Source organism: Trachurus japonicus, chromosome 16, assembly GCF_045865225.1.
Source record: "Trachurus japonicus isolate A0001 chromosome 16, Traja_1.0".
Lineage (NCBI taxonomy): Eukaryota > Metazoa > Chordata > Actinopteri > Carangiformes > Carangidae > Trachurus > Trachurus japonicus.
Genome location: NC_140922.1, coordinates 251101 through 276175, shown reverse-complemented (window position 1 = coordinate 276175; position 25075 = coordinate 251101). Strand labels below are relative to the sequence as shown.

Sequence of the window (25075 nt, the reverse complement as noted above, 5' to 3'; positions counted from 1 at the left end):
AGTCATCATTACCAACACTTCCAACATTAAATCCTTGCATGGGGGTTCAAACTGAAATTTCAATGTATTACTTGTCTTTCTCTTTGCCTCCACTGAAGGTTGGGTGCAGTAGAACTCCTCCCATCTTCAACTCGTAGTCCACAATCTTATCTAGCTCCTGTTTAACAGCACAACAATATTTTTTCAAATTTTGTGAAAGCATGGTAAGAAATAATAAGATATCTGTGAGAGTGATGTGCATGATGTCAGGATAACCAGAGCATGAAAATCTAAGTGTTACCTCTTTTATCCAGTGCCGATATTCATTGACTCCAAAGGTTTTCTTCAGGTAGAGGCCGTAGATGTAACCTGAGATTCCCTTCAGCACCCACTCATCGGCCCTTCAGAAGCAACAGCATAGTCATGTCATTGCAGTGTCAGCTTACAAAACACTACATCATATCAATGAACTCTTTGTCGTGAGTTACATGTTTATGGTAAATATAAAGGAATGATTCATTTTCCATTCATTTTGCCCATATTGTGTGGGTTCTTTCAAAGTGGAAACCCTTGAGGAGTAATTGTAGGCCACACTCAAATTGCTCCATCACTTTGTAATAGTGAATTTCACCCTTGGGGTATTTCTTGGAAGGAACCTGGCATGTAATCTCCATTCTCATAAATTTACAAAACAGAATTTATTAGCTCGTGAAAAACAGAGACAACATGCTGATTCAACCTTGGTGGTCTGAGCTGGAACCAGCCTGGCTTAATGTAATAATGATGATTTCATGTGTGTATACACCATAATCAGCATTATGGAGAGTATTTTCCTTTCTTTGAAGATCTGATCCATGCTACACGCTAATACACCACCTATAGATCATATGATTCCCACCAATGAAGAACTGTACAGCTCTGAATTTTATAAGCCTGAAAAGAAGTCCTGTGTTATAGAGCAACTACGCAACTGCGGCCTCTTCTCCTCTGTGTTGCTAACCCTCCTCCTGGCCATGTGCATTTGTTTACAATGAAGCCGATGAGAAATCAATTAATGGAGTAGTAGATAACGTTATACATCATATACAATATCGTCCAATTTGGACAAACCAGGAAGAGAAGCTTCCGCTACAAACAAGCTTGAAATATAGACTTATACATTTTTTTCGGAACACTTTCGCATTTCAGGGCTTCAATACAAGATGGACATTACATACGAGCACTATGGGGGTATTTGGATGTTTTTTGGTGTGTCTTTTTGATACGAAGAAAAGTGGTATCCATTTGCAACTGTTATATGGACATGCACTGCTACGCCGAGACCCCCTGTAACTCAGAGAGGGCACGGAGGACTCTGAAACTTCTCCCAGCCCTTAGTCCACATGAGGGTGAGTAGATAATGAGTGAAATTAGAATTTTGGGTGAACTATCCCTTTAACGAAATAATCACTCAAGAAACCCTGAAATTTTAATGTTTATCTGCAAAACTAACAAACTAAAATACTAGACAATATGCCTTCACTTTTATATTTGGCAATTTGTTTTAAACAAAACCTGTGTGTATATAAAAACTACCTCACCAGCTGTCTGACTCTTGGTGAACAACTTAAAATGTTAAACTCACTGTATTAAAAGGATAGTCCAGCTTTTTTGAAGTGGGGTTGTATAAGGTACAATGGCCATTAAAAACGCTTACTTCTGCTTTAAGCGTTTTTCTAGCACTTGAATGAGTTTAGAAACATTGCATTTATTTATTATTATTTTCTGCTTTATGATACAAACACACATTTTTATAGTTCTTCTTTGAGGATAGTTGTTCACCTGTCTGCAGAGAATACATTTTATAAATGGTCAGATGCTTTATTGACTACATAACACTTTTTCTGACCTCTCCGAATCTCTCTCCCACAATCCAAAAAAACATAAGTGAACACAGAATCTTATAAAAACTAAAGTATTATTGCAAACAAAAACCTGCTTTAAAAACGAATTAAAAGTAAAAGGTCAAAACAAGAGCTCAAAATAAAAACAAATACTTGTTTAAAACCTCAAACTAATCAATAAATAACCAAGGTCCCTTTTTTTAAATCCAAAACTAAACTTCTTCCTGTTTTTAGTGACTTAAATCCGACCGCTTCACTTTGCACTTTTATGTAAATGTTATTGTATGTCTGTCTGTCTGTAACTAATTGTCTGAAACATGTCTCTCTTGGGAATGAGACCCTGTGTCTCAGTGATATAAATAAATGTTACATAAATAAATTAGTAAACTTCACTATTTGTCAACAACAGTTTCTATTTCTCTTTTAGGCTACTGGGTCTGTTTTCAATTACAGGCCCCGCTCTGATTAATTGCTAACAGGCCACACTATGCTTTGCAAAAAATCAAAGGGATCAGCCTGACTTTTCCTGAGGTCTTTTCTTACACACCAGCCAGCTCAAAACATAAGCAGACCAAGGTCCCACATCTGATGTGTGTTTAGAGGTCAGAGAGGATAAAAGAGGAGAGAGCTGGGGAAAAGAGGAGGATAAGAGGTGGTAGGGGAAGGACACGCAAGAATTTTCTATCAACAGTACAAAGGCACTGTAGTGTTAAATCCTTACTGATGGGCCTCCTAACACGAGCAAGCAGCTCTGATTTATTGTCTCACTCTCCCACACACACCGACTAAGTTGCCAGAGAGAAACACAGTGATCCATCATACTGGCCGATGCAGTCTTTCAGACCAGTGCTGGACCATCTTGTGATTCCTGGAACAGAAAAGACTACTTTCTGGAGAAAATCTCTCATCACTAGGATTATGTGAAAAGGTCAAAATGATACCACACATCTCAAAAAGACCCAAACACCACGGAGAGAACAGCTGACGGCCTACCCCCGGCCCACCGTGAAAACGGTTTGTACACATCCAAACAATAGTGACAACACTTTTCCATTACATGCAACCCTGGCCTCTGAAGCATACTGTGGTCTGTCACTGCCTGAAATCAAAGTAGCTCTTCCCATGATATTAGAGTGATCCCAACAACCTACATCATAAATCAGGTCTGATCACATCTAAAGTATTTATTTATGTTCTGAATCACCACCTCAAAGTTGGGCTCCTGTCAAGGAGAGGGAGGAGACATGATGAATGGTGGACATGGGGTTAACAGCTCCAGGTCACATGACAACTGAAATAAAGATGCATTAATAATACGGACCAGAAGATGGGAATTAGGGGCGCTCCATTTCCCCATAGAGCGCGGACACGTAGGCAATGCCCTAATTGCAGCGGCCCAGGTTAGAATCCCATTTATGGCCCTTTGCAGTATGTCATCCCTGTCTTTCTCTTCCCTGATTTCCTGTCTCTTTTATATAATATCTACAGCACTGTGCAGGCCTCTGATTGGTCCCAAATTTATTCTGCAGCATGACAATGACCCAAACATTAAGGCCAGTGTCAAAAATAAATATTTTAACTCACAAGAAGAACAGTGAGTCCATCGTTTAGTCCAAAACAATGTCCTATGGTAGCCTATTATTCATTATTTTCGGTGCGCAAATGTTCTCCTGCGTTGAATGTTCATGTTCATTGTTTATTCCTGCCCATTTATTTTGTAATTTATGTTGGAAATGCCCCCGGTTATTGGTCAGGATGCCCCCGGTTATTGGTCAGGAATATATGTGCATCCCTATTTTGAAGGATTTAAACATTGTCTCCATTTATTTGAATGTGGGAAAATAGCAGAAAAAGAAAACTAACTTGTTTCCAGCTTTCAGTAGTACACATGTCAAAGGAAATAAGTGCCAAAAAACATGCAGAAAAATAAACTGAAGCAACAGTATGAATGATTCAGCATTCACACTGATAACACACTTCTCTGTTGTCCTGTTGTACATAAGCATCAAGGAGACTTAGTCTGCTTCAGGTTTATTATCACTTAGCAAATCAATAATCTCTAGCTATGTGCATCGTTGTTCTAGGAGGTGATTTTAATTTTTAATAAACGTTTGTACATCTGCGCTAACTTTGGACTTCCCTAAAAGATTCTACTCATGACAAGGGGCACATAGACCTAATTGTTTCCAAGGGGGCTAGTTGGAGGTATAGTAATGCTGATCTGCAAATCAACAATGACAATCACTAGCTGGAGGCTCACCATGACATCCTGGAGATGAAACAGCCAAAAAACTGCTGAGCCAGGGCCTGGGCCAGACAGCGGCGAGTCTGAGGGGTCTGGTCAATGATCATGGCACTGTGGAGCAGGTTGGTGCTGGAAGACAGAGGCAACAGTGAATGTACAGTAAACACTCATCTACAGTCATCTCCATCACTGGTGAACATCCAGGGTGTGGGAATTGAGATGGTGGTGACATCTTATAAGTAGTGCGTGTGTGTTCACCTAACAATGGACTGGACTGGACTGGACTGGACTAACTAAGAAGGATCAGAGCAGACTATCTGCTCTGATGCTTCTTAGTTAGTCTAAGTCTTAGTTAGTCTAATATATAATATTAACATAATCTGTACAGAATTATTCACTTTGTATCTTTAACTGGATAGTACATACTTTTACACACATACGTATATACAATTACAGAAAGTATCTGTACAGATTTAACCATTCTTGTACTGTCATACGCTACTGCTGGAATGTATATATTTTGTTTTTCTTCTCATACTATAATTTTCTTACAAATATTGCCTTTGTATCTTTAGTGCTTTACATTTATTATCTGTACTTTATATTTTTTCACTGCTGCTGCAACACCGTAACTTTCCCTGAGGAAACTGAGGGAAGAATAAAGAACACACTTTAAAAGGTAACACTTTATAATAAGTACACACTATTAAGCATTAGTTAAGTTTAAATACTGAATTCATCATTTATAACACACAAATATTCATTAGTATGTAGTTTATTATTTTACCCATCATTGATAAGCACTAACTGTATTTCTAAACTACATACTAATGAGTTTTCACGCATTATAAATGAAGAATTCAGTATTTATTAATGCTTAACTAATGCTTAAAAGTGTGTACTTATTAGGGCTGTCAAACGATTAATTTTTCTAATCGCGATTAATCGCATTTTTTCCATAGTTAACTCACGATTAATCTCTATTAAAAATATTATATATGGCGCTTTGGACTTTCAACACTCCAAAGTGTTGAAAGTCCAAGCCAAAGTGTTATAATCTCTAGACAAACAACTTTTAGACCAGACCTAGTAGGCCTAGTACCTAATCATAACACATGATGCATGAAACTCAGCAGAATTGAAACGAATTGCATTCAGTGGAAATTGCCCTTTACTTTGCTACGCCTCTGCCTGGCCATGTGCATTTGTTGACAACAGAAGCCGTCAAAAAATCAATACATCGCCACGTGCATTTGTTGACAACCGAAAAAAAATCAATACATGGCCATGTGCATTTGTTGACAAGGAAGCCGTCAAAAAATCAATGGATGGAGCTGTAGATATATGTTTATATTTGTGTAGCAACCAACTTGAAGGTGCCTTACCGCCACCTACTGGACTGGAGGTCCCACACTCCAGTCCTCCAGTCCAGCAGACAGAGGACAAAATGGGCCGCGATTAACCGCAATTAAAAAATTTAATCGCGTTAATTTTTTTAATTAATCTCATCGCGATTAACGCGTTAACTCTGACAGCCCTAGTACTTATATTACTATATAAAGTGTTACCGGATATTGGATAATCTTATCTTACAACCTGAAACCACAACAATCTAAGGTAAAATTCATAACCTGAAAGGACGATAGAGCGAGGGAACAAAGACTCATTCATAATTACCTGAAGATGCTCATGGATGCATAGGAGGACACTTGCACATATGCCTCATCCACAAACACAGTCTTGAAGCAGGCATAAGGGTAACGGCATGTCAGGATCTCTTCATAGAACTCAAAGATCTCATGCAGGTACGACATTGAGTGTTTGAGAAGTGGCAGTAGCTGCGGCAAGCAGAAATGGGTCACCTGAGAGGGAATGAGACCAACTCACATTAGTAATTATGACAACTTGATTATATTCAGGGTTTTCCCACCATTGTAAGACATTTCAGGCACCGCCTAAATGATTTTTATAAAACATGCAGCTGGTCTCGTAGTGACTCAGTCTGGACGTTAACACAACGGTTATATCATCAGATTATTTTTGCAGATGCATTTTTACTGACATGTATATAGGACTTCAATTTTCATTTCATTTTTCTCATTTTGGAAGTATACAATTAAAAAAAAAAATTCACAAATGAACAAAATTAATAAGTTCCACCTGAACAGTTGTTCCACCCAGGCTAAAAAAAAAAATATTCCACCTAAACATGACAACATTTCTTGAACACTGTATTGCCTGTAAATAGTAAGTACATGTGTATGTATGTAGAGTGTAGTGAAAAGCAACAACTGCTAGAAACAAATTCCTTGTGTGATAATTGGCCATTACATGTTTTGTTTTTTTAAGTACCTATATTTTATATGCATTTTTTTGCCTTTATTGGATAGTATAGCATAGGCAGGAAACAGGGAGGCAGAGAGAATGGGGAATGATATGCAGCAAAGGGCCGCCTGATTAATGTTGACACATGTCATTTATCTGAGGTAATTACATTTCTGTGATTACATGACTGTTGTGTTGTCTTGTACATTCTCTCATAAGTAAAGAAACTTATGAGAGAAGAAACATTAACATCAATCTTAACATCAATACTGCCACCTTGTGTTTAAGCACATCTAGTGGTCATTAATAGTATATAAATAATCAATATACTGTATATACACATAAGTGTGTGTTGCTTAGTTAGAATATATCAGTGCGTCTCTGCTTTCTTAGTTTTTTTTCAGTCAGGTTAATGTTGTTGTCCTGTGGTGTTTTTTAACCTGCACAGTCATTGAAGTGTATGCACACATAATTACTGCAATGATGTGACAAATAAACTCTCTTGAATATAATAGTGAAACAAAGAGTTTCGTTTTTCAGTATCTCAAACTGCACGCAGCAACATCATGAACCTACCTCATGCATGTAGGGGTCTACAAGGATTTCAAAGGGCCCCACGGCCAGGGAGATGTTAGGTGCTGCAGTGGGAATGGGGAGGACATAGTGAAAAGTCTTCTTCCTCATATCATGAGTGTAGATGGTTTCCACCAGGTCTCCACAGGACACTGCCACCATGGAAGCATCCACAGTGAACTCCAGCTTCCACGTGCACAGCTCTGAGTAAGAATCCACGCAGGGGAACCAGAATCTGCAGAAAAAGTCAACCTCATTAGCTTTAAACACAAAAACACAAACAAACACAATCACTAACTATTTAGTGGTTTTATCAACTGCCCTTTTTTGCACTGACTGTAGCTTGATGAGGGAAAACTTCAATTTCAAGTATTTTAACAAAAGGCTGCAAGTTAATAAATCTGAAAACTTTCTGAATATACACAACTGGAATTTAGAAAACAGCTCATGCTTTACTTTGATGTTCATAGGTTTCCATCTGTGAGTCCCAGGGAATCACAGCTGGTGCTTTTAATGGGTCCCTGACAAATTCAATAGTTCTCAATTACCTAACTGTTTACAGAGGATGTAAATGGTAAATGGACTTTCACTAATATAGTGCTTTTCTAGTGTCTAGGACCACTCAAAGTGCTTTACACTGTCAGACGCATTCACCCATTCACACAGCGCTTTTTGTAGCAAAACATTGCGCATCTAACCATTCACATACATTCACACACCCATGATACACACATCAGGGGCAGGTGTGGGTTTAGTATCTTGCCCAAGGACACTTCAACATGCAGACTGGAGGAGCCAGTCTAAACCACTGACCACCAAAAAACGTATCTTGAAGTCTTCAGGGAGTGCTAGTAAATGGACCCATACACCTGGTGATATAAGGCTCAACTCTTTGCTGGAATCCATTACTTAAAATAAGAACTATGCAGGATTTTTAGCTTTACTATGCTACATTTACAGACTTGTGGGGCGTTGTTTAGCTCAGTGGGTAGAGCAGGCACCCCATATGCAGAGGCTATAGCTGTAGGCTTTGGCTGCAGCCAGCCCTGTATCGAATCCCAACTTTGCTGCCTGTCATCCCCCTCTCTCTGCCCCCCGTTTCCTGTCTCTCTCTCTCGACTACACTATATCCATTAAAGGCAAAAAAGCCCCAAAATATACTATATATACGTCCATTACATTCAAGCCATTACTAAATGAGATAATAAGATAATCTGTCACAGTATTTTTCTGTTTTATTCGCCCCTTCACTCATATAGACTGAAAGTGAACAGGAATATTCACCACTCTTATTCGTATCAGCTCTGGCAGATGTTTATCCTTCTCCTGCCAGTGCCTGCATTTGTGTATGTGTGTATGAACCCAGTCTATACTGCCAAACACGACATGGAAGCACCGGTAGTGTTTTTGTAATATCGCATTTAAGCTCAGCTACTAAAACAAGGTATTTTACTTGACTCAACTCCTATGAAACACCACGCGTATAGATACTTTTGTTTGATACCTGGTTGAGTTCTGGTATCCAAAGGAAAACACATGAGCTCCTCTCTCCGCCATGCTTCCCTCCACGTCAGGAACAACAAAGTGGAGACCCCCTTTAGGCTGATCCAGGGAAAATTCTATGTACACCTTTAAGACCTTCAAATCTAGAGACACAAAACACAGAAACATGAGTGACTGTCATTATACTATGATCTCCAACTAAATATAAACGTTTTACTCTAATAAGGCAAAAAGTCACAAGACTAAAAGCAACCCAACACAAGACAAAAACTAGATAAAACAACAGCTACAAGATAAAGCAATAAAAATAGATCAGTAAATAAATAAATAATGCAAAATTTAAAAACTTGAGATATTAGATATTGCACAAGAGCAGGGTTGTAGTGCACCATCCTCTAAACTTGACTATCAATAACATAAAATAACTGTGAGCCCCTTGAGTTGTTTGTGGGCTTTAAAACATTTTAAATTACCATCTCCTTGTTTCCAGAGTTCAGAGGGAACTTTGATAACCAGCTCCCCGTGACCTGCATCAGGATCCACAGCACTGACTGCTGCTGTATAGGCACTAGAGAAATAGTTGAGGTTCCTCCTACAAAGATGCACAAAACATTTACACAAAATTAGTTACCACCATGTACTTCTTAACGTGGGCAAAAAACATCAAGTGAAGAAAAAACAATAAACAATAAAAAAACAAAACAAAACAATGTTTGCCTTCCCTCACACCTGTCACAACAAAATTTCTCAGATTTATCATATTTCAAGTTTTCTAACAGCTAATCGGCTAGGTGCATGGGCAAAATCACACGAATATACTCACTGCTTGGACTCATTATGGCAAACCTCCAGTGTGGGGTCATTGTAAATGAACGCAGCTTCAAGCTCATTGACTCGAACCCTGTAGATCCGGCATTGTTTACTGTTGAGCTTGATCCTGTTCAGATTGACCACTGTGGGGAAAATGGTCAGCTCAACATAGCCCTAAGGGACACAAAAGATGGGGTGATTTTCATCGCCTTGATTAGATCTCAGGGAGAAACAAGTGGATTTAACGACACATGTCCTTGTAAATTATGTTTAACATGATTCTCTAACACAGTAAGTTGCTTAAAGCGATAGTTCAACATTTTGGCGGATCTCAAAACAACATGCACCGAGAATTCAAGGTAATTAAAGCAGAAGTAAGCAAAATGTTTGTGTTAATATAAGTCTTAAATAGTTCTATCTTCCGACAGCAATCACTTATATAGAGTGTTTGGTCTGAAACACGGGTCTGTCAGTCACTCTGCTCTGCTGTAAGCTGAGGAGAAAACTTTCCTTGTATCCTACAACCTTTATCCAATGAGGAGAGAGAACGGCATAAAGGGGCGGTCCTCTCTGTGTGTGCAGCCAAGGGATGCGCGTGAATGTGGCAAGCATAGACATATATACATAGACGCCGCATTGACTGCTGCCTTCCACTAGAGCGACGTGCCTACAGGGCGGCCATCTTGGAACAGGACTACTCACTCCTGCAGTGCATTACTTCCATAGAGGTATGATGTAAAAGTGATCATAATTCGCTCAATTGTCAAGCTATTTTCACAGGGTTTGTTTGTAACAAATGTCAGACATGATAAATATGTAGATCCGGTCTTTATTTAAGGTTTTTTTTTTAAGGGTATATATTATTATATTATAGGCTATTATTATTAGTGCCTCGTGCTGGGCAGCCAGCCAGCCTCCCCTCCAGAGCTCTGACAACACACAAAACACACTTTGCTCGGCACCAGCACCGGTACCAGCAACGATGATTGCATTGTACCGGTACCGATACTGACGACGGCAACAAATTCACGTGGGCTGCTCTCGGGACACAACCACAACACAGGCAGCAGACAGCTGCCCCTCATCAACCGGAGAACCAGCACCACGTAACCGGGCCGTTGCTAGGGACGCCGCTTGTTAAGCCGTGCCGGTAGTTTTCTTTTTCAGAGGTAATTTATAGATTAATAACGTCGCATTTTAACCAACATTTTGTCTCAAATGAGTTATTTCACCAGTAAGCAGCTGTGTAACAGGCAGGATGATGTAGTGAGCTGGTTAGAATGGAACCTGGACTCAGAGCTGAGGGGCTCTGTCCGTCCTGGGTTTATTTCACTATATAACAACCTGCTGCTCTATTATCCTTTACTTACATCTGACCTCTGAAAAGTGATTCTACAAGATCTGTTTTTTATGTTCCCCTTATTAATACATCCATATGCGGCACCGAAGTCTGGTATATTTTCCGAAGCTTGTCTGCTGATAGCATAGGGAAAAAAAGTAAAACCAGCATTTTCAAAATATCCAAGCATCCTGTATCATACCTACATGTCTGACGTTTTTAACAAATCAAACCGTTTGGAAATCGGTCCAAAATTCAGCGAATTTGAGGTTGAGGAGTTCCTCTTTTCCCCATAGCTGCATGCACTGCTGCCGCTGTCAGTCCTGTTCCAATATGGCGGCGCGTAGGCACGTCGCTCCACAGCCAATGCGGCGTCTATGTATATATGTCTATGGTGGCAAGGGCGGGGAGGACTGCTAACTCCATCTGCTGACAAGAAGTTAGCCAAAACGACCAGATCGCTTACTTCTGCTTTAATCCACCCGTATGAATATAAGGATTATGGCAACAGGCAAATTTCCCAAAATGTTGAACTATCCCTTTAAACCTGACAAATATTTGCAGATTCCATCTAGAAAATTAAATGACTCATAGTTGCCTTTAAAATAAACAAGTACCAGTAATTATTCGTAAACTAGTGGATATAATTTTTACTTTGAGTATCATGTGTTAATAGATGGAAAATAAAAAAGAAACCCCTACTTAAATCAATCTATGCTCAGTCACTATCAGCCATCATTTGGATCTCAAATATCTTGGTTAATCTTTTTATGACTGCTTTTGTTCATTTATTGATGTTTGTCTAATCATGATATTACTATACCACCTAATTTTGTATTTGATTTTGTGTTTTGGTTCATAACTATGAACATAGCAAGAAGAAAGTGCTGCAGGTCAGAAAGTTTAAATATAAACAGAACATGTTTGCAGTAAAATATTCAAAATACTCCTACAATGTACAATATGTGGTCGATTAGTGAACAACTGCTGGGCAGATTTCCACAGCTGTTTTATACTGTGTGATAAACTGTTGTACTCACAATGACAGACTTTCTCTGGAAGTTGATGTTGTTGATGCACACCGCCTGGTGGGTCGTAAAAACAAGAACAGAAAAAGGACGTAACTACCCAGGGATAAACTGAACAATGAACTCAACACACTCAAACTCATCCTGTCAAACTGTCTGTGTAACGTTACTTCCTGTGTTGGCTATGACGGCATAGATTTGCTTCGTGAACCAGACGTGACTGCAAAACTAACCATTTCATTCATTTCTAAAGAAGAAGAAAATAATATATTTTTTAAAAAATGTAACTTATAATTTAAAGGGGCGCGGGCTCTCAAATCCTTTGTCCTTCTTCCTGTTCATCTTCGTTTGTTGTTGTGTCTTGACTGAAGTTTCACCATGCCACTGCTCCCTCACGGTCCATTCACAACCTACTAAGTTAAGTTACCAGCTTTCATTCAACAAGCTCAGACATTCACTAGACAGCAGGGGTCCGTTGTGTGTCCTCCAATGTACAACAGCAGCAACAAAAACGTCCTGTGTAATAACAACAGTTGGAGTGAGATGCAGCACTCGCGTCTCTGTAGTAACTCCCTCAGCGTCGGTGTTTCCCCCCGAAGACGGCTGCACGGTGTTTTTGCTGCAGCCACAACGACCGTATGCGCTCACACTGACTGTCGGTGGGTACTACAGAAGAGAACAGACCCACATAGTGACTTGCAGCGATCCCCGCGTTTCGGAACATTCAAATACACCCGGTTTGTCCGTCTGCTCCTAGTGTAGTGGATGCAGCTCGACTGTGTTCAGCCATTTTGTTTGTAACCTTTAACCTCCCGCGTAAAAACGTCAACAAGCATAATGTTTCATTCAGGAAGAGGAGTGCCAAAAAAAAATCACAATATGCGTATCATAAATAATATACGTCTATTTATAGGTTAAACACAAATTCATGTAATTTACTTTAGTTTCTTACAAGACTAGAGGACGCATCTTTTCTACGTCAGAGCGGGGGGCGGGGACTAACCTAACGGAGTCGCGGTTGACGTGTAGCGGCAGCGCTGCTGAAACACGGAGGGATAAGTGATTACTGATTATGGATTAAAGGCGAAACCAGAGCCGGTAAAATCCCGGCAATATTCAGAAGAATTTGTGATTAAGTGATTTACTTCCACGAGTTGCAACCCACTCGAGGCATCGTGTTTTTTTTTCCTGTGGGGAGAAGTTAGCAAACAGTGGCATGAAGTTGGCTCATCTCCAGCCTAGAGCGATCCGCTCCAGCCGCATCTCAACACACAGCATCCTGACCATATGTCTATGATCCTGACTGCTTCGTGAGGAAACAGGTTGTTGCTACATGAGATTTTAAACGACAGCATCAAAGCGATCAACGTCATGGTGGTTTATACTTCTGCGTCGCGGCTAGCGGACCCTACGCCGTAGCCTCCAATAAAATCCTGACTGCACGTCGCGTCAACGCGTTGTGACGCGAACGGCAAGGACTGTGATTGGTCCGCTCAGAACGTCATTTCCGCCAGCTGCTTTTCCGGTCAACAACAACAACACCGCCATTTTTAAAGTTTTTGTGGAGCGGTACGAGCGGCGGTACGAAATGGACCAAGCTGAAGAGAGAATCATAGAGGAGGTCAGAAAATACGACCATCTCTACAACTCATCCTCGGAGCACTATAAGGACTGCCAAATGGCAAATAACTCTTGGAAGGAAATATCCCAAAACACGGGGCTGGAGGTCGCCGTATGCATGAAGAGGTGGAAGAACCTCCGCGACAAATATGTTCGGCTCCGGAAGAAAATGGCTACAAGAAGCGGCGACCCAGGCGGCCAAAAGGTGCCAGCTTTTTATCACGTTTTGTCATGGCTGGCACCACACGTAAAGCACCGCGAAACGGAGTCAAGTCACGAGGCACAGGTATGTGTGTACGTGTGCTTATGTGCAAACAACATGTAATATTGACTACTGGTTGTAATCAAACACATACAGTACAGGCCAAAAGTTTGGACACACTCAATGCATTTCCTTTATTTTCATGACTATTTACATTGTAGATTCTCACTGAAATTCCACTAATGAACCCTGACAAGGCACATCTGTGAAGTGAAAACCATTTTCAGGTCAGGTTCACCTCTTGAAGCTCATCAAGAGAATGCCAAGAGTGTGCAAAACAGTTCAGAGCAAAGGGTGGCTACTTTGAAGAAACTAGAATTGGTGGGGGCAGAGATAGAGGAGGAGGAGGAAGAAGAAAAGAAGAAAGAGAAGACAAAGAAGAAAAGACATGTTTTCAGTTATTTCACACTTTTTTGTTAATTCCACATGTGTTCATTCATAGTTTTGGTGCCTTCAGTGAGAATAAAGGAAAGTAGGTGTGTCCAAACTTTTGGCCTGTACTGTATCTAATCAAGCATCCACTCCTGCATTAAAAACAGACGGCTTCTGCCCCAGTTGTGTCCCCCGTGTCTCGGCCCAAAAGGAAGAGGGATCAGCAGGACGACTCAAGAGGGTCTGAGGACTGGTTTGTGAAGCAGATGGCAAACCTGGAGGAGCGTAGGATGGAGCTACAGCAGAAGGCTCTGCAGGGGACTGATGAGTGCTCCCGGTTCGGGCAAACGGTCGCCGACTTGCTACGCAGAGTGCCAGAGGACCAGAGACCGGACGTCATGTTTAAAGTCTACGCACTGATTCATGAGAGTAGACAGAAGTCGAAATAAAAAAAAATTGGACTTTTTCTTGTAAATAGTTTTATTTGTTTTGTGTGGTTTGAGTGTGCACTTTGCTGTGACTTTTTATATTGCACTTGTATTTATATTTTTACTTTACATTATATACATTACAATGTATATTAAAGAATAAAGCACAAGTTTGTTTTCAAAGAGTTGTTTTGATGTTTATTTTCAACAACATAGACTGTTTACACACCATGAATCATTCATAACCATTGTGCACATCACTGGAAGAAGTTCCACTTTCACAGCTGTGTTGTAATTTGCATGGTGTATGTGGCAGCAGTAGGTAGAGCTGGTGAGTCTATTTTTGATTTGCTTTTATTTAATTCTAACGACCCACAGTGTATTTTACTAACAAAACCTTAAGGAAGGGCAAAGAAGGAAACATGAAGATATTCTGTCTGCTCTTGGCAGGTAACATGACTCATCCCCTCCTTGTTTCAAGTCTTGTTCTTGTGTACTGTTTTTACCAAAAAAAATATTTTTTAAAACAGCAAAACAACCAGACCTGACTTCATTATTCGTCACTTCCATTTTTCTCTTTCACCTTTCAGCCGCCCTGTGTTTACTGTAGAGTGGACAGTCAGCCTTGTAAAAGAACTTGGAGTCTTGACGACATTGTGCACTGTGATACCATGTTCCTTCACCCATCCTAAAGAAAACCTGCCCTCATCCAAGCTCAGAGGAAGTGTGTGTCGGCACACCATCTCATTTTGCCATGGCACGGTTCCTTGAGGTGACTGGAAGAAAGCCATCAGGTCATTCCGAACAGCCAAGGCAGCTCTGGTGGAACAGGCCCTGGACATCTATGTGGGATCCACAGGTTTGACGAGGTTTGAGTCATTGGCCACCACTTTTCTCCACTCACCAGGCTGCACCGATCTAGAACTGTCAATGTCCACAAAATTTGGCGGGATGTACGTATCTGCTGTCTGGGGTGTTCACCTCATCTGTGTAGGTGAGGTAGTTGTGTAGGACCACACAGACTTTGACAACATCCACAGCTTTTTCAGATTGGAACTCTATTGGTCTCCCAAGAATTCTCCACCGCGCAGTCATGATGCCGAAATGTGTTTTCAATTACCCGCCTCATGGGCCTGGCGTGGCGGTAGTTGTAGATCTGCTTGTCCATGCTCATGCCTACTCCTGTATAGGAAAGCACAATATTAACTAATTCCCATTCATTGAAGACTAAAAAAACGCCAAAATATGTTATGTGTAATAAAGGGACGCATCATGTTGCAGTGCAGGGGAAAGGCAGCATCAGCAACAATGACATGAGGGATCTGATCTGCGGTCCCTGGAAGTTTAGCTGGTGGGAGCAGACTGAGTTTATGCTCGAGCAGCATTGACCCAAACTTGCTCTCTTTATAACTGTCACCATCGCTCTCTCTTCCATATCCTCCCACGTGCATCATTGTGAAACGGTATCTGTAAAGCACATAAATTCATTGCATGTTGTTAGTGTGGTTAATGTGGATTTGTACACAGGTATAATGGACTCAGATCAAACAAACACATTTTAAATGATTTAGCTCGGTGGGATTACCTGGCATCGCATGTTGCCATCAGCACAACTGAGTAGTCGCTTCCTGCATGCGTGTGTGTTATTTCTACTGCAGAAACTTTATAATCTCCCTGGAGATAAATGGATAAAACAACAACAATCTTCTGGCAACAAGTAGTTTAGTCACTTTATATCCCCAAGCTGCAAGATTCATTCTTAGCAGCTCATGACTGTTTGTACAAATTATAGTGGTTTTATACCTCAATAGGCTATTTCAATACTTACACAACTGATGCAGTTGAGAGTATTAAAGTTGACTAAAGACTATTTCGGTCCAAGAAAAATACTATATTATTGCAGGTGCAGCAGAAAATAATAACTCACTACAACAACGCACAAAGATTCAATAGTCACCCTGAAAACAGACACAACTCATAGATTTCACATACAGTAGGCTACCAGCAAAACTGAAACAAGTTTGTTAGCAATAAACAGAAGAAAAGCACAAAAAATGTGCTACATTGATTGCAAACGTGTTAATTTGCACACACTGAGTATCACTCTCCATCCAGCATCCAGGTAGGGGTGGGCGATATGGCAAAAATATCATATCACGATCTTAAATCGAAAAAAGGAAAAATAGACAATTTAGGCCAAAGAACCTTTCTGAATAGATTTTAATCTAAATAGTTGCAGTTTTGCCAACATGTGCAAACAACGTAAACATAGTAAAAGGTAAACAACAACACTCTGATAAAGTGCACTCCTGCAACATAAAAGGTAGCTTTCAATAAACATGAAAGTAAAATATCAATGAAGACATTACTGTTTGTTTTATTCAACACAGTCATTTTAACAGGATTTTAAGTGTATCAAAACACTAAATAGCTGATTGAAAAGGGTCAAACTAAAGTAACTGTTGTTATCTCTTTTAGCAAACTTTGCAAATGTCCTTTTTTTGCGCTTTGCAGCATAGAACTGCAACTTATAGAATGAGCCCCAGACAATCCTACGATCTCTGCACTTTGGCAGATCGTCTACACACTCTAATCCTTCACAATCTAATATTGCCATATCGCCCAGCCCTACATGCAGGCTTTAAAGGAGTTAGTCTTGAAGAATGGAATAAGATGACATGTTGGATATAAACACTAAGCACTGTATACTTACCCTTATTGATAATGATTATTAAGTTCTGGTGCTTAATTTGTCCCGGATCCTACCGGACCTCACCCGTCAGGACCAATATTTGCAGAGGTGTCAAAAGTACTCACATTCTGTATTCACAGTGGAAGTGTTCGTGTTTATATCCAACATGTCACGGTTAACTAAGTCAACATCTGTCTTACAAAATAAAGTTTGTGCGGTGCCCGCATGGAGCTGACCTGCTGACACATGTGCAACTAACAGTGACTTTCCTCATCTCTAAATTTATTCTACCATCTGATTGTCCCTCGCTCACATCTCGAGGACAGGACAAAGTCTCCTGGACAGTTGATCAGCATAATAGATAGATTGTAATCAATATCTGAATGAACACAAGAACAATTTTCTAAATATTGACAAGACTAAGTTTTATAAAACATTTGTTTAAAGCAGAAGTAAGCGATCCGGTCGTTTTGGCTAATGCTGCGTTCCAGGCAGGCTTTTGAAACCGTAAATTACAGCTTCAAGTCACAACTTACGACTTTGTAGCGTTCCAGGCAACCCACTCGTGTTTTTCCGACCTGTTTTACCTGTGAAAGTCACTATAACGGCCACTCGTAACTTCCGATCCGTGAAGTCGTACCGGATCGAACTGGTACGACTTCACAGGTCGGAAAAACACGAGTTACGGGTTGCCTTGAACGCACCATAACAGTCCTCGTCCCTACGTCACCACATTCACGCGCATCCCTTGGCTGCACACACAGCCCTGCATGCCGTTCTCTCTCCTCATTGGATAAAACTTGTAGGATACAAGAAAAGTTTTCTCCTCGGCTCAGAGCAGAGCAGAGTGACTGACAGACCCGTGTTTCGGTCCAAACACTCTATGTAAGTGATTGATGTCGGAAGATAGAACTATTTAAGACTTATATTAACACAAAAATATCGCTTACTTCTGCTTTAACTCAGAAAATGAAATAAGGTTCATGGTAAATGGTAAATGGTCTGTATTTATAGTGCTTTACTATACCTGAAACAAGTAATGATATTACTTAGATCTTAAAATCTTTAGTTTTACTTAGTTGAAGCAAAAATGAATGCACCACAAAACAAAATGTACTACAATTGGTATTTTGTATAACCTGACATGATTTTAAGGACAGCACCAAGTCTTCTATTATGGAATGTGATTTGATATCATTCCTTTAACACCGGCAGCCGGACGGGTGCGCAGGGGCCGTCTGCAAATTGCAAGACATGAGCAAGACGCTGCAAACAAAAATCAATAACTCCACTAAAGTACAGAGACTCTAAAATCACTACACACATCAACGGTCTCCTCATATTCATACTACAACAGCTGTTTTGGAAAAAATATGCTTTCGTATAATTTTGGTGAATTTTTATTGCGATTACGATTTATCACATCAACGTTCTCCTCATGGTCCAGATGCTAATTTTGACAAAACAGGCTTTTGAATAATTTTAACCACTGTGGCCATTTGTTGCGATAGGAGCTGTCGGCTCAACTATGTCTTTTCATTGCCTTTGTGTGTTTTGATTTTTCATAGGCTAACCTATGCTAGTATGACCATGAGGAGACCGTTGATGTGTGTAGTGATTCTGAAGTCTCTATACTGTATAACAGTGATGTTATTGATTAATATTGAAGTAACTGATCATTATTCCCAATAAAAAAATATGCAAGCATATTTTTACAAAACAGCTGTTGTAGCATGACCATGAGGAGACCGTTGATGTAGTGATTTGAGAGTCTCTGTACTGTATAAGAGTGGAGTTATTGATTTTTCTTTTCTTTTTTGTATTTATGAGATGAGTGAAAGCAATGCGTTTCTGTAAAAATACTACCCACTGTTTATAAATGTTCTTTCTCTCTGTCTTTTTCTCTCTTTGCATATTCTTTTGTCATTGTCATTCTTGTTTTGTACATCATTGTAAAGCACTTTTGCTTTACATTTGTTGTTTTTACATGTGCTCAATAAATAATGCTGACTTGACTTGATAAGTCGTGCAGCTCTATTCTGAGCAATCTGGAGTTTAACCAACTCTTCCTTTGATGCACTAGACCAGATTGTAGAATAGTTGTCCAAATGGGACAGGACTAAGAATAACCAGTTTAATATTACTCTCAGTCAAGAAGCCAACACTTCTTCTGCTGTTACAGAGATACCTCTGCTCATTTGCTACCATTCCATCAATGGTGCCAGCCAGCAACTTGGCTTCTTTCAGAGGCACAAATCTTGATTTGACCTGAGAGCATGTTTAGAGCCCAGTAGGGTACCATGCATTTTCCCTTGAAGACATTCAGCTTCAGCTTGTTTTCTTTGACCCACTTGACAGAACAGCAGCACCACCCGCACAATCAAAACATAAAAGGTTTCTGTGTCATAGAACTGCTTTGCCTGTGTACTTAGTTCAGACTCATTTGCTTACTTTGATCCATTCACTGCACATGTGAGCATGAAGTTGGAAAATTGCTAAACTAAACAGCTGTTAATGCTAGTGGTGCTGGCTATGTAGCATGAAAGCCTCCAAATAAAAAATAGATATATAAAATTTAAGTTGTGTGTTTTGAACAGCAGACTGTATTTTTCGATTTCTCTGTTCATGCACCCTAAGCTAGTTCTACTCTGATGACCCAACATCTTTTCACAACACCTCGGTGTTTCTGGGGTAGAACCAGGGAGAAATACATATTAGATGGAAAGCCAATGGATAAAATTGGCAATTGAGTCAATTTGTGTTATTAGCATAAGGATCATGTTTGTTTCATCTCGTTAGAAAATAGAACAATTATGGCTTTTTCACCAGCCTTCGACATCCATCTCATTATGTAGAATAGATCCATGAGAGAGACTAGTCATTGAAAGACTGGCAGCATCTGTCAGCACTGAGTGACTTGAATAAACAAACATAATAGTAATTTATTATTTAAAAAAAACAAACAGTGAGAAGTGATTAAACATAAAGAAACCTAAGCCCTCTGCCATGTAGCCCCATACAGGAACTACAAGGTTGTCCAGTTGAATAAAGATGTGGTTTATGTCCGTGTCTAAAAAACAAAACAAAAAAACAGGCCATGGTCAGATCAATTAATGTTGAAGCTGCAGTCATAAAGTTCCACAGCTCAGATATTATTGCAATATAAAACGTTGAGTTAAAAACGTTGAGTTGATTACATTACAATACAAACCATGTACAAAGCAAAAAATGAACTTCTTCCTCAAGATATCCAGAATCTGTTTAAAATGAAGGATTCCAGTTATAACCTGAGAAGACCACTATTATTTGAGAAACCAAAGACTCGAACTACTGTAAAAAATCACTGTCTTTCTGTTAGAGGGGTTAAGATCTGGAATAATTGTCCTGAAAATATTAAATTATGCTGTACTCTAGTCAGCTTTAAAAAACTTTATAAGAACAACATAATTTCTCGTTACAGTATGGAAAATTAAGTTCAATGATTTTATACTATTTTGGGTTACGCGCTGTGTACAATTCTTTATTTTGTTGTGATCAGAAATTTAAGTGTACTGATTAATTTCAAATGTCTGTGTTTTGATCCTATTGTATTAATGCGTATATATATATATATATATATATACATATATCATAGACTGTAAAAAATTTTTTTATATATATATATATATATATATATTTTATTTTTTTTTTTAAGGTAAAAGGGGTAGGGGTATATAAGCTTTGGCTTCAACCTACACCCTTTCGGTTATATAAGCTTGATATATACCGAACTAAATAAATAAATATATAAATAAATTCATTCATTCATTAATTCATTCAAAACTGTTATGGCTGGACTTACGCAGCCACCAGTCCAGTAGTGACATTACCACTTTTTAGTTTTAGTCTCCAAGAAGTAACTCAGTGCTAAAACTGCAGAAATATGGGGGTGGGGGGTGAGGGGGACTGCATCTTGGAGGGTATGCAGAATGAATCAAACACACCAGCAACTGCAACAACAATTCTTTTTTTATTTTTCTCTTTGCAAGTTATAATTTCTTGATTACCCATTGATTTGATTGGTTGATTGCCCATTAAATCAGGAAACGATGGTAATGATTTATGTGCACAGGAAGATTGCAGAATGGCAGGTAATAGAAGAAAAATGAGACATACAGTATGTCTCATTTTTGTTTACAAAGCTACAATGAAGTCAGACAGTATTCAATTACACAAGTTTGCTAATAATCATTATTGTTGGATTATAAAAGAAAGAAAAAAATCAGAACCTCTTCCATAATCATTATTCTTATTCTCTCTAGTGTTTTTAATTCCAGTGACATCTCTCAGTTATGTCCTCTATCAGCACTCTGCCTGTGATCTGGAAGTGCAGTGCTTTCCAATTGATCACGTTTCCCGGAGTGAAGCTTTGCTCGTCCATGTAGTTCTGGATCTCACAGGGGGGAAGGACGTAGTTCCACATGTGGACATCAGTCATCATGCCAACGAAAGACTGCTTAGGATTAAAACCGCCACCATGGGAATCCTGGTCCTGTAAAGAGCACAGACATTTGAATTACAGTAAATTAAAGTGTTATTTTATAAGCTTATGCAATATCTTACTAAAAAAAGCTGTACCTGTCCTAGAATAATAATTGCAGTTCCTGTGATGCTGGATCCAGAGATGAATTTCCGTGCCAAAGGTTGTCCATCAAACCACAGTTGAACCAGTCCAGAGGCAGAGTCCCATGTGGAGCAAATAGACTGCCACGTGTTCAGCTTGTAGTCCAGTCCCCCATATTTTGTCTTCTTATGCTTGATATGGGGCCAAATCTCCTTACTTTTCTGAACCCATAAAATCATGAAGTCATTGTCTCTCGTGGGTGTGGCCATAGAGAAAAGAACGTGTTCCCTTTTGAGGTCTGTAAAGGACCTACGAGCATTACAGAAATGTCATTATACATGAAACTTTTCACAATTAGAGATACACTTTGTTCTTTTGTGCATTTGCACATTAAACACTACCTGTGACACACGGTTACAGCACTGAAGGTCTGCTGTGGCGCATTCAGCCTCACGTGAGATTTTGAGGTTTCTTCTGGGAACGTGAACATTTTACCTGACAGATCTGAAAAGAGACATTGTGTTTTTACTATGTATTTAATCCTTTTCCTCTTCACTATCAAAGGAAATAGCAAAAAAAAAAAACTAAAAAAAAAACATTACAACATGACAACTGCAAATCCCATGAAAAAGATAGACATTCTAGCTGATTAATATCGTTTTGCTTCTCCACTTACCCTTGTGGTTTGCTTATTATTTTGTCCAGTCCAAGTTTTTGGTATATATATTTTTTTTTAAAAATGGAATGAGCACCACCGTGTCAATTTATATTACAGTGAATGGACAATTTTACACTCTAATAAGTGACTGTAAATTATAAATATTGGGAAACAATATGTCATGAAGAATTTAATTTTAGCAGAATATATAGGGGCACAAATGAAGACAATTTGATGGTAAATAACAAAAGGCAACACATTAATACTGTCCTTACTTGAAGAATAAGCCTTCTTTTTTTTTTTTACCTTGACGACTTGCAGCACATCCAGTCAGCATCAAGAGCAAAAGTACAAACTGCATCTGATAGAAAGATAGATGAAAGATGTTATGAGGAAAGTTTGATTTGATCCAGCAAAAAGTAACTCATGATTCACTCATATTTGTGTTGGACCTCTACAATGAAGTTATGTAATGAAAAATAACACAATTATTGTAAATTAATCCAATTTTCCAAATGTAGATCTTACCTTGAAGTCCGTGTGAGATTTTGGAGTGTGATGTTGAAAACAGGTGTGTTTTGTAATGGAGCAAAGTGAAAGTTCAGACAGGAAGACTATCTCTTTAAGCAGCCTCCAGCCTCTTCCCACTTCTCCCGCTATCCTCTCGCTCCGCCTTTCTTCAATCCAACCAATCACAGACTGCCATCCCCTCTCTCTTCTTCCAATCAGTCATTAGGGTCCGGGCAGCTAAGCTGCCAGGACACTATTGTATTCCTAGGAATTCTTCTTTCTTCTTCTTCCGAGGAAATCATACTTCCCATGGACAAAAACTCACCAAACTTTACAGAAATGTTCGACCCCATGCCAGATTTACTCAACTCCAAGGACATGTGCCCCCCCCTCCTGGGGCGGGCACGATAAGCATTTAAATTTAAAAACTTAAAAAAATTCCTACCAAACCAACTGTATATAAAAAATGTAGCCCCAATACTGCTGAAACTTTTGTCCACTTAAAGGCCCCATGCTGTGCACTTTTCTCTGGGTTTATTTACCTGCTGATATCCCTAACAAGATGTATCATTGGTTTTGAGTACCTGTGATCTGCTTAATATCGTCTATATTGCCCCTTTCTGTTGCCTCTTTCTGGAGTTCTAACAGGAACAGGTCATTTGGCCAATCAGAAGAGAGAATGAGAACCTCTCCTCTGATTGGCTGACTGTTTTAGAGTGGCATGTGGTCGGGCCAATCACAGGCAAGTAACTGAAACCTAAGCTGCATTCATAGAAATTGAAAAATAACAACTGGTCGCGGTGGGCGGAGTTACCTTGTGTGTGACATCACAGAAAGGAGGAAGTGCTATCTGCTCGTCTTAAAGAGAATGTTCCTACAAATGGGCGGTGTGTGTTTCTCCGTTTATGACCAGTTTGATGCATGGGACAGTATATACGTGGCCCAGAGACCTCCCCAAGCATGAAAAAATAACCAAAATCACATTTTTCATGCCATAGGGCCTTTAAAGGGACAACGAGGAGTTTTTGAAAGCGAAGTGTCTTTTCACTACATTTCCCATGAGCCTCCGCGCGCACGGTGAAATTCTTGGACCGGAGCAAGACGGACATCTTGCCAAGAATACTTTCATTCATCAAGAATTAAAGTCAGAGGTTCGAAGACGATCACATACCGTCGTAGTTCCGACCATTAACTGCGATTTGGCGGCGTTATTCTCATGACCCGCCGGGCAGCGTCCGCGAAACCGAAAGTAATAAAAATAATAACAAAATAACGATAGAGAGAAAACGATATAGTTATCGAAAATAGAGCCATTAAAGCAGAAGTAAGCAGAATATTTGGTAGCACTACATAATACGGCCCGCGACTTACAGCGTACCTACCGCTCTCTTGCCGCGTAGGTTGCCGCTTATTTCACACAAGTACTGAGTAACTGCAGCTCACTTTCCCCCCTGTTTCCCCCGTGCATTTACAGTGTAACTAGGCTGCGTTTTAGCGCGTAACTTACATCCTGCTTCACACCAACTTCCACAGAAGTACAGGGTAACTCTCGCTGTTTTACAGTTTAACTAGGCTGCGTCTTGGCACGTAACTCCTGTCCTACTTTACACCAAATTACACAGTAACTCTCGCTCACTCCGCCACTAATTACCCCGCATTTTACAGTATAACTAGGCTGTGTCTTAGAGCGTAACTCCCGTACAATTACGTCCTACTTTCCCCGGACTTACAGTGTAACTCCTGCCAGGTACATTAGAAATTAAATAGTCTACTGTACAATATGAGCACAGTTGCAATCCATGTTTTCCAAAAGTGTCAGCAGCGACATTTCACCTCTATTTCAGAGATTTATTATTCATTATTTAATTGTATGGTTTGGAATAGGTGAGAAATGGGTATAGAGTGTGGACATTTTCCAATACAGTAACAGGCTGGCTGGTAGCAAACTTACCTCTCTAAAATGCACATCTATGAAAGTCTAGTTCTGTCATCCAAGGGCAAAACACAAACTATACAGTAATACATCCACAATAATGAGTCATTCGGAGAGTTAGAAAATGTTTTTATTATTTATTAACCAGAAAACACATGACACATCCACATCCATGATCATTCATAAACTTTAAGTACAGTAAGTACCCTACTGTAAGTGAGCACTGTTACCCCTCCTTAGTCTGCACCTACACAGTAGCTGTCATGCACCTACACACTACTTGTCTTAGAGTTACCCAGTAAGTAGAGGGTA

The 25075-nt window shown here is 39.6% G+C and overlaps 3 protein-coding genes and 1 pseudogene across 3 annotated transcripts in view; 1 reads left to right on the top strand and 3 right to left on the bottom strand.

The window, feature by feature from the left end:
- Positions 1-12530, bottom strand: part of taf2 (TAF2 RNA polymerase II, TATA box binding protein (TBP)-associated factor) — a 32513-nt gene extending 19983 nt beyond the window's left edge. Inside the window, exons 1-10 of the mRNA XM_085803382.1 lie at positions 11978-12530; positions 11698-11752; positions 9332-9492; positions 8982-9100; positions 8510-8651; positions 7009-7240; positions 5785-5969; positions 4123-4236; positions 281-380; positions 72-157 (exon numbers count right to left, since the gene is read on the bottom strand). Of these exons, the coding sequence (XP_085659508.1) occupies positions 72-157; positions 281-380; positions 4123-4236; positions 5785-5969; positions 7009-7240; positions 8510-8651; positions 8982-9100; positions 9332-9492; positions 11698-11752; positions 11978-12027 (1244 nt within the window). The 5' untranslated portion in view covers positions 12028-12530. The remainder of the gene's footprint in view (positions 1-71; positions 158-280; positions 381-4122; positions 4237-5784; positions 5970-7008; positions 7241-8509; positions 8652-8981; positions 9101-9331; positions 9493-11697; positions 11753-11977) is intronic.
- Positions 12531-13160: 630 nt separating this feature from the next.
- Positions 13161-14446, top strand: LOC146971384 (uncharacterized). Its single transcript, XM_085803384.1, has 2 exons — positions 13161-13591; positions 14107-14446. The coding sequence occupies exons 1-2, from the start codon at positions 13274-13276 to the stop codon at positions 14386-14388; spliced, it is 600 nt and encodes a 199-aa protein (XP_085659510.1). The 5' UTR covers positions 13161-13273; the 3' UTR covers positions 14389-14446.
- Positions 14447-14927: 481 nt separating this feature from the next.
- LOC146971383 (uncharacterized) lies at positions 14928-15972 on the bottom strand (annotated as a pseudogene).
- A 5367-nt stretch (positions 15973-21339) lies between these two features.
- LOC146971382 (C-reactive protein-like) lies at positions 21340-22884 on the bottom strand. The gene is made up of 5 exons (XM_085803220.1): positions 22849-22884; positions 22627-22681; positions 22064-22166; positions 21677-21971; positions 21340-21590 (listed from the first exon to the last, which is right to left on the bottom strand). The coding sequence occupies exons 2-5, from the start codon at positions 22679-22681 to the stop codon at positions 21366-21368; spliced, it is 678 nt and encodes a 225-aa protein (XP_085659346.1). The 5' UTR covers positions 22849-22884; the 3' UTR covers positions 21340-21365.
- Positions 22885-25075: the final 2191 nt, after the last annotated feature.

Coding starts and splice junctions, on each gene's coding strand:
- LOC146971384 (XM_085803384.1), top strand. CDS start 13,274: ATGGACCAAGCTGAAGAGAGAATCATAGAGGAGGTCAGAAAATACGAC. Junction 13,592..14,106: donor AGTCAAGTCACGAGGCACAG/GTATGTGTGTAC, acceptor CATTAAAAACAG/ACGGCTTCTGCCCCAGTTGT.
- LOC146971382 (XM_085803220.1), bottom strand. CDS start 22,681: ATGCAGTTTGTACTTTTGCTCTTGATGCTGACTGGATGTGCTGCAAGT. Junction 22,167..22,626: donor ATGTGCTGCAAGTCGTCAAG/GTAAAAAAAAAA, acceptor GTCTCTTTTCAG/ATCTGTCAGGTAAAATGTTC. Junction 21,591..21,676: donor CAATTATTATTCTAGGACAG/GTACAGCTTTTT, acceptor TGCTCTTTACAG/GACCAGGATTCCCATGGTGG.